General features: G+C 64.6%; 2 protein-coding genes across 3 annotated transcripts; both read left to right on the plus strand.

Moving 5' to 3' along the window:
• The first annotated feature begins 756 nt into the window (after positions 1-756).
• Positions 757-1061, plus strand: LOC147527073 (cAMP-dependent protein kinase inhibitor beta-like). The gene is made up of 2 exons (XM_086626217.1): positions 757-901; positions 979-1061. Exons 1-2 carry the CDS (start codon positions 757-759, stop codon positions 1059-1061), a joined length of 228 nt encoding a protein of 75 aa, XP_086482343.1.
• Positions 1062-5122: 4061 nt separating this feature from the next.
• On the plus strand, positions 5123-8657 carry FABP3 (fatty acid binding protein 3). Of its 2 annotated transcripts, none has more exons than XM_086625932.1 (4): positions 5123-5202; positions 5823-6060; positions 8343-8444; positions 8542-8657. In XM_086625932.1, the coding sequence occupies exons 1-4, from the start codon at positions 5126-5128 to the stop codon at positions 8593-8595; spliced, it is 471 nt and encodes a 156-aa protein (XP_086482058.1). In that variant the 5' UTR covers positions 5123-5125; the 3' UTR covers positions 8596-8657. The 2 variants fall into 2 exon arrangements, with proteins under 2 accessions (XP_086482058.1, XP_086482060.1); XM_086625934.1 differs by having other exon boundaries at positions 5123-5198; positions 5888-6060.
• Positions 8658-8679: the final 22 nt, after the last annotated feature.

Raw genomic sequence — 8679 nt, forward strand, 5'->3', positions numbered from 1 at the left:
ATGGGCAGGGACACCTTCCACTACACCAGGTTGCTCAAAGCCCCATCCAACCTGGCCTTGAACACTTCCAGGGATGGGGCAGCCACAGCTTCGCTGGGCAACCTGGTCCAGTGCCTCACCACCCTCAGTGCAAAAAATTTCTTCCTTAGATCTCATCGAAATCTCCCCTCTTTCAGTTCAAAGCCATTGCCCCGTGTCCTGTCACTCCACACCCATGTCCAAAGCCCCTCTCCAGCTTTCCTGTAGCCCTTTAGGTACTGGAAGGTGCTGGAAGGTCTCCCCGGAGCCTTCTCTTCTCCAGGCTGAACAGCCCCAACTCTCTCAGCCTGTCTCCATAGCAGAGGTGCTCCAGCCCTCGCATCATCTCCGTGGCCTCCTCTGAACCCGCTCCAACAGCTCCATGTCCTTCTGCTGTTGGGGACCCCAGAGCTGAACGCAGCACTGCAGGAGGGTCTCAGGAGAGCAGAGCAGAGGGGCAGAATCCCCTCCCTCAACCTGCTGCCCACGCTGCTTTGGATGCAGCCCAGGACACGGTTGGCTCTCTGGGCTGCCAGCGCACGGTGCCGGCTCATGTTCAGCTTCTCATCACCCAACAGCTCCAAGTCCTTCTCCTCAGGGCTGCTCTTGATCCATTCTTCACCCAGCCTGTTCTTGTGCTTGGGACAGAGCATCCTGCCTGGACTAGGGCTGAGTCCCCTTTGCCCTCTGTGCTCAGAGGGGTTGACAGAGAAGGAACCATGTCTCTCCAGGGTTAACATGACCGAGGTGGAACCCGTGCTGGACTTTGCATCCTCTGGGAGAACGGGCCGACGCAATGCCCTGCCCGACATCCTGGGCTCTCCAGCCGGCGTCAGCCCCTCCGACCTGCCCCTCAAGCTGGCCGAGATGTCCCTGAGCGCAGGTAGGCGACGGAGAAGACGGAGCACAACGCGGGGTGGGCAGGAACCACGGTTGCTCATAACTCATCTCTCCTTGCAGGCAGCGCCCAGGAGATGCAGTCGCCCTCGGCGGAGGTGCCCCCTCCGCAGCCCCCCAGCCCCGAGCTGAAGGACACGTCCTAACCCCGCTCCCAGGGGGGACATTGCTGACCAGCGGAGGAACGAGGCGGCTGTGGAGCATCAGCCCGGCTTCCCCGGCACAGCCGGAGCCCGCTGGGTTTGCCTCGGTGCTCCGGCGGCGAGACCGTCGGGCGTCCCCCCCCGGCGCCACGGGGGGAGCAGCGCGTGGTGGGCACCCGCCGCGACGAGGGGGCGATTCCCACCCGCGCCCTGGGCGAGCACCCCAAGGTGGGGGGTGGGTTGGGGGGGGGGACCTGATTTATTTTTATTTCGCCTCCCCGGGGGGGAGGAATGTTTTTCTTCTGGGGCATTTGGCAGAGCCGAGTGCAGGGGGGTGGCCGTGGGGTGGGGGGGATCTGGGCGCAGCGGGGGCCCGCGGGTGTCTCTGGCTGAGTGTGGTGTCACTGTGATGGTTTGGGTACCACCTCGTCTCCTGGTCTTCCTTCCTGGGGCACCCAGGAGCCTTTTTCAAGAATGAGGGGGTGGAGGGGGGAACACTGCACAACCCCAACAGCCCCCTCGGCCCTCAAGCACCCCCAGCAGCCAGCACCTTGCTGAGGGGTCCTGCCGAGGATTGGGGCACCCCAGGGTGGTCCCTGCCCCGTGGGTGGGAGGGTCTCAGCTTTTGTCCAGTGTCACCCTCCTGGCTGGCATGGGGTTCCCTGTGAAAGGGAGGTGGCTCTGCCCCTAATTTCAGAGGGGTGAGGAGAGTGATGCTGGTTTGGGCATCCCCAGCCCCCTGTGCCAGGGCCACCCATGGATGCCCACACTTGCTCCCCGCACCACATAGCCTGGGATCCCCCACCCCTGCCCCACCATGTCCCCTGGGGAGAGCCCCGAGAGGGGGGAAGCAGCAGCAAAAGGGGCCAACTGGGTCCTGCAGCACCTGGGGGATGTGCACGAAGTGGGGTTGGGCTTTTCCAGGCTCTGGTCGTGCTCCTCAAAACCTCCACCTCCGCTGGCGGGTGGGACAGGGACCCTCCTGCCTGGCCACCGAGGGGCTGGGAAGGATTTGAGGTGTCTGGATCCTGCCCAGGCCAGGGGCTGGTTGCCCAGGCTAGGCTTTGCTGGCCGGAGGCTGGATCTGGGCAGAGTGGTTGAACGTTGTGGTGGACCCATCTCCACCACAGATGGTCACCTGTAGCTGTGGCGATGGGACCAGCAAAGAAATGCTGAAGCCCAGGTCCACTCTGGCCACCTCCACGGTGGTGACCGAGGCCGGGAGAGCTGAGCAGGGCCACACGCAGGGCCACCGTGGCCAGCAGCACCCGTCCCCAGCACCCCAGGGTGGCCCTGGCCACTTCTGGGCTCTTGAGCAAGGACATCGGCTGCTCCTGTCCCTTGGTGTGGGGCCAGCCCTGGCCAGGAGGTGACATTGTGTGTGCATGGGCATCCATGTGCGTGGGCATCTACGAGTGTGGGCATCCATGTGTGTGCATGGGCATCCGTGTGCGTGGGCATCCACATGTGTGGGCATCCGTGTGCGTGGGCGTCCACATGTGTGGGCATCCATGTGTGTGGGCATCCACCGAGCACACGTGCACAGTGTCTGCGTGCGTGGGTGCCTCTGTGCGTGGAGCACCCACGTGTGTGGGCACCTTTGTGAATCTGTGTGCGTGGGTGCCTGTGACAGCATGCACGTGTGTGTGCGTGCACGGGTGATCCTGTGGGTGGGTGTCTGTGTGCGTGTGCTCCTGTGAGCAGGCAGTTGTGTGCATGTGCACGGGTGCTGTGTGCGGGGTGGGTCTCTGTCAGCAGGGGGTGTGTGGGTGCTCCTGTGGGTGTCTGTGTGCATGGGTGCTTCTGTGGATGGGTGTCCATGAGGGTGGGTGTCTGTGTGCGTGGGTGTCCATGTCAATGGGTGTCCATGTTGATGGGTGTCTATGTGCATGAGCACCCATGTTCGTGCGTGTTCACATGCACAGGTGTTTGTGTACAGGGATGCTGACGTGCATGGGCACCCATGTGCAGGTGGGTGTCCACATGCATGGGTGCTCCCGTGGGTGTCTATGTGCGTGGATGTCTATGTACATGGGCAGGCGTCTGCGTGCGTGTTCATGTGTGTGGGTGCTTGTGTGCGTGGGCACCCGTGTGCGTGGTGAGTCACTGTCAGCAGGGGTGGCTGTGCGCGTGGGTGCTTCCATGGGTGAGTGTCCATGTGCGTGGGCAGCCATGTGCGTGCCTGTTCATGTGTGTGGGTGTCTGTGTGCATGGGTGCTCATGTGCATGGGGCACCCATGTGCATGACGGGTCTCTGTTAGCATGAGTGTCCACGCACACGGATGCTCCTGTGGGTGTCTGTGTGCGTGGCTGCTCCTGAGGATGGGTGTCTGTGTGCGTGGGTGCCCATGTCAATGGGTGCCCATGTCGATGAGTGTCTGTGTGCATGAGCACCCATGTTCGTGTGTGTTCACGTGCGCAGGTGTTTGTGTACAGGGATGCTGACGTGCATGGGCACCCATGTGCAGGTGGGTGCCCATGCGTGTGAGTTCTCCTCTGCATGGGTGCTCCTGCGGGTGGGTGTCCACATGCGTGGGCAGTCGTACGTGTGACCATCCACGTCTTGTGGTCCCGCTGTCTCGGGGGGAGGCTGGGAGCACGTGAGGGGCCCTGGGCCATGCAGTTTTGGGACATGGACACCCAGGAGGGAGAGGGGACAGGGGTCAGCCTCTGCCCCCTTCGTGTCCCCCAGCCCATGGGGACGGGGGGAGTGGGGCTCTGCCTCCCCAGGGAATAAATCATCCGTCTTTCACTGGGGAGTCGTGCACCCACAGGGTGCGGGTCCCCCCCGGGGATGCGAGGCGAGGGGTCCCAGTCAGAGGCAGTGCCGGCAGGAGGAGGCTGAACACGAGCTCCCGGCTATTTTTGGGTGTCTGCAATGTCACCTTGGGGCTGGGGAGAGGGAGAAAGTGTCCCCATGTACCTCCCGGACCTGGTCACTTTGACCCCGATGTCCCCAAGACGTGGGGACGTGGTGTGATCACGGGGCTCAAGGACACCCGAGCCCCCTGGCTGGGACCCTCCGCTGCCCTGGGCCGGGGGCAGGAGGCTTCGGGTCCCCAGGGAGCCAGGGGGGCAGGGGACATCAAATCCCAAGGCCACAGGTGACCCCTGGCACACTGGGAAAGGACCAGGGACGCGCTGGCACTGACCCCGCTGCCACTGGAGCCAGGGGAGATGGGGGGGACAAGTTGTGGGTCCCACCACCGCATGGCTGTCCCGGTCCCCAGCGTCCCCCCCAACAGCCAGAGAATCACTGGGGCCACACTCGTGTGTCTCCACACACACGCAGGGCAGGGACAGGGTCATACGTGTCCCCGTGAACACACACATGGAGCGAGGACAGGGTCACATGTGTCCCCAAACACACACAGAGCAGGGATGGGGTCACGCATGTCCCCACAGTCCCCTGATTACCTGACCCCCCCACCCTGGTGCTTGCTGCTCCCCGTGCCTCAGTTTCCCCAGCTCAGCTTCCCTGTCCCCAGGACACATTATCCTGAAGGACGTTGCTGGTGTCCCCATGCCCTGACCGTGCCCCACCACCCACAGACCACGGGCAGCACCCAGCACCCCCCACCCTCTTTGGGTCTTCCATGGGGCGAACACACACCTGCCGCACCCAGCTCTTCTCTGCCTCAGTTTCCCCAAATCCTACACCCCTTCGCCACCCCCTGTGGCTGGCACAGAGACCGTACACAACTCACAACACAATTGACCCACTCAGCAATTCCCATCTTTGACTGGCTCCAACTCGACCCTCCGTGACCGGGGGGTCTGGGCAGAGGTCGGGTGCCGGGGTGGCCAGTGGCGGGTGCCGGGGTGGCCGGTGGCGGGTGCCGGGGTGGCCAGGCCAAGGTGGCCGCTGGCAGCGCTGCCGAGGAGTATTTCTGGAGCGTGGTTGTGCTCTTTCCAATCATGTGATGAGGACATTATTTAAGGAGGCTGCGGGCAGCGAGGCGCTGCAGTGTCACGGTCAGAGGCGGACGGACCCCCGGGCCCCCCCGGACCCGCGTGCGGCTCTGTCTGTCTGTGTCCGTGTGTCCCCCCCCCCGCACCCCCTCGCCATGGTCGACGCCTTCGCGGGCACCTGGAAGCTGGTGGATTCGGCCAATTTCGATGAGTACATGAAGGCGCTGGGTGAGTCTGGGGGGGTCTGCCCGGGGGGGGGGCTGGAGTCAGGACATCACCCCCCGGGTTTTTTTTTCCCCCTCCCCAATTTGCTTGGCTGAGCCCACCCCGGGGCTCTGCCTGAGGGGGCGTCGCTGCTTCCTGGGGGGGTTAATGGGGGGTCTGGGGCTGTGTGTCCCGGGGGCTTGGGCTGGGTAAGGGGGTCTCGTCCTCCCCCTGTGCCCCCCCGCCGGGAGCAGCCCCTGGCAGAGGGTATTTTCCCCCCCGGGGTGCAGGGAACCGCCCGGGACTCCTCCAGCCTTCATCACCCCCCTAAAGCCCTCATCACCCAGCCCTGGTCCCTGTGCAGGTCCTTGGCGGGGGTGGGGGCCCCCACCCCAGAGTGGTCGGGTGGGGGGGGTGACACCGATGTCCCTCCACCCTGCCCAGCCCCGGAGCTGGCACAGGATCCATCCCCAAGCAACGACAGCGGTGCCAGCACCACCCCCCATCCCCGCTCCCACCCCGGACCCCCCCTAAGCACATGGGCACACACGGGGTCCCCCAGGACCATGGCTGAGGAGCAGTTTTGGGGTTCACCCCCCACCATCATGAGGAGGAAGAGCCCTGGGGTGATCCTGGGAGGGACTGGAGGCTGATGGCCTCATCCTGCCCCTCCACGCACCCTCAGCCCCCCCTCCTGCCCTCGCACCCCCCAGGTGTGGGCTTCGCCACACGGCAGGTGGCCGGGCTCACCAAGCCCACCACCATCATCGAGGTGGAGGGCGACAAGGTGACGGTGAAGACCCAAAGCACCTTCAAGAACACCGAGATCAGCTTCAAGCTGGGCGAGGAGTTCGACGAGACCACGGCGGATGACAGGCACGTCAAGGTGAGCCCCCAGCCCTGCCCCCCCACCCCACCTCAGATCCCCCCCCCCAAAAAGGGTTCTTGGGCTTTGCCAGATCCAACCATCCGCTCTTGGCTCTGGGGCTCCAACGGTTTTGCCGTCAGAAGGGTGTAACCGCTTTGCTGGCCGGGGCTGGTGCTCAAGCCCGGTCCCACCCAGCCAACACCCCCCTGCCCCCCCTCTCCCCCTCATCCTCACCCCATTTTGCAGCCCCGGAGCTGCCGGGAAGGTTGTGCAAGAGCCGGGTTGGCAAACGCTGCCCAGCCTGGGCACTTGCTCAAGCGGAGGCGAGGGGACGTGGAGGGGTGGTGGCAAGTGTTGTCTCCACTCGGGGGGGGGAAAGGGACATGAGACCCACTTTGGAGCCCCCCATTGCTCACCCTACAAAGCAGGCAGCTCCACAGGCAGGGACGGAGCGGCCGGGCAATCCTGCTTGGCTGATGCCGAGGGGCTGATGCCTCCCCCGGGGTCCCTGGGGAGGCCGATGCCTCCCCAGTTTGGGTGTTTCTCCCCGTAAAAGCAAGGAAAAAAACCACCTGGAGAGCGGTCAGAGCTTTTTTCATGGCCTCCCCCACCCCGCAGAGACACTTCCCCTCGCAGGACTGATCCAGCCTCTGCGTTTTCCTACTTTCCCACGCACCGTTAAATGTGCCGTGTACGGAGCAGCCATGTGGTGCCCCCCCCCCCAGCCCAGGGAGGGCCTTGGGGCTCTTCGGATACAAAAATCCCTTTCCTGGCCCCAAAGGAGCACGCGCAGGGGCTGGGCACAACGCGAGGATGGGCTGAAATGGGCCAAGCATGAGCCAGGCGGTAGCAGTGGGAAGATACGGGGCAGCAGGTTCCCACCTGCAGCGCTGCCACCGCTCGGACCCGCCGGAGCTGGTGGGAACCGCGTTCAAAGCAGCGGAGACACGTGCCCTGCTGCCAGCTCCTGCCCACAGCCCGGGACATGCCCTTCAGATGCCCCATGGATGGTGACTGTGGTGGGGCAGTGGGGGTCAGGACGGCTGCCCGAGCCACGGGGCTGCACGAGATGGGGCAGGTGGGGTCTGTCCTGCTGTGGGGTACGCCGAGTTGTGGGGCACCCAATCTGTGGGGCACCCAATCCATGGGACATCCAGGACACATGGGGTCCAGGGCTGTGGGGCACCTGAGTTGTGCAAGGGAGTCGAGCCGTGGGGAGACCCAAGGTGTGCAGAGAGCCTGGCTGTGGGGCACCCAAACTATTGGGGCACCTGAGCAGTGGGGAACAACTCAGCTATGGGGAGACCTGAGCTCTAGGGGGGACCCCAAGCCATGGGGGGCACCTAAGCCTTGTGGGGTCCCAGGCTATGGGGAGAGTTGAGCCACAGGGGCATCCAAGCCATGGGCTTCAGGGTCTCAACCCATGGGGGCCCCCAAGACATGGGGCGTCCATCCCGTGGGAGCACCTAAGCTGTGGGGAGACCCAATCCATGAGGCCCCAAGCCATGGGCTTCAGGGTCGCAACCCATGGGACCCCTGAGCTGCAGGGGCACTCGAGGGGCAGCACCAGGCTCTTGAGCTGGGGGGGGGGCACAGGGCAGAATGGAGCCGGGCGGCCGGTGCCACTGCCTGTACCAGCACACCCCCACACCACGCAGCCCTGCAGCTGTGCCCAGCGGCTGTGCCCAGCAACTGTCACACTAACCTTGGCACCAGCCGGGCTTTCGGGGCCGAGTCAACCGCGGCAGCTGAGCAAACAGTGGCCCCAGCAAGCAGAGGCACGTTTGCCGGATCAGCCTCTCCGGAAGCCCTTGCCGGGCCCGCCGGCAAAGAGAAGGCTTTGGTCCAAAGCACCGACACTTCCCCCAATGCCAAAGAGGTGGTGCACCACCTCTTTGATCCCCCCCTGGCACCAGAGCCAGTGAGCCATGCTTGGAAGTGGCCGGGATGGGGTCCTGGTGACCCTGGAGCAGGATGTGGCCCTGGGCAGGGCTCCCTGGGTCAGGGAGGGCAGGGTCACCACGACAGTGCCCACGGCAGGTTATCGGGGGGCAGCCGAGGCCGTGACCCACCTGGCAGCCAGAGCAGGATCCGACCTGTGCTGAACCAGGCTGGCAAAGTCAGGTGGGATGCTGCCAGACGGGCCGGCCGACGGTGGCACCAGCAGCCTGGCCCTGAGCCCCGCGGGGCTCCGGGGCGAGCATGAGGATGCCCAACATCGTCCCCTCCGAGGGACAAAGCCCTGGAGCCGAGAAATTCCAGGGAAGAGGGTGACAGTGGGTCTTGCTCTCTCCCCGCAGTCTGTGGTCAAGCTGGATGGCGGCAAACTTATCCACGTGCAGAAGTGGGAAGGGAAGGAGACATCGCTGGTCCGGGAGCTGAAGGACGGGAAATTAATTCTGGTAAGGAAATAGCACCGGTTTTAAATCAGGGAGGTTCAGCCTGGGACCGGGCAAGGCTCAGCCCGACTGACCTCCCCGCCACCCTCCCTGCCACCAGACTCTCACCATGGGCAGCGTCGTCTCCACCCGCACCTACGAGAAGGCGACATAGACACCGTCCCCAGCTCCTCTGCGCGTCACTTGGTGCCACCTTCGCCCCCCGCATCGCCTCCGTCCTTGCCCCGCGCCGGGCACG

The sequence above is a fragment of the Tauraco erythrolophus genome, chromosome 24 (genome assembly GCF_009769465.1).
Source record: "Tauraco erythrolophus isolate bTauEry1 chromosome 24, bTauEry1.pri, whole genome shotgun sequence".
In the NCBI taxonomy this organism is placed as follows: domain Eukaryota; kingdom Metazoa; phylum Chordata; class Aves; order Musophagiformes; family Musophagidae; genus Tauraco; species Tauraco erythrolophus.

Bases quoted from the DNA above. Each gene is read 5' to 3' on its own strand.
- LOC147527073 (XM_086626217.1), top strand. From the start codon at position 757: ATGACCGAGGTGGAACCCGTGCTGGACTTTGCATCCTCTGGGAGAACG. The intron at 902-978 runs GTAGGCGACGGA...CTCTCCTTGCAG, and splicing joins CGAGATGTCCCTGAGCGCAG to GCAGCGCCCAGGAGATGCAG.
- FABP3 (XM_086625932.1), top strand. From the start codon at position 5,126: ATGGTCGACGCCTTCGCGGGCACCTGGAAGCTGGTGGATTCGGCCAAT. The intron at 5,203-5,822 runs GTCTGGGGGGGT...GAGGGACTGGAG, and splicing joins TACATGAAGGCGCTGGGTGA to GCTGATGGCCTCATCCTGCC. The intron at 6,061-8,342 runs GTGAGCCCCCAG...CTCTCCCCGCAG, and splicing joins CGGATGACAGGCACGTCAAG to TCTGTGGTCAAGCTGGATGG.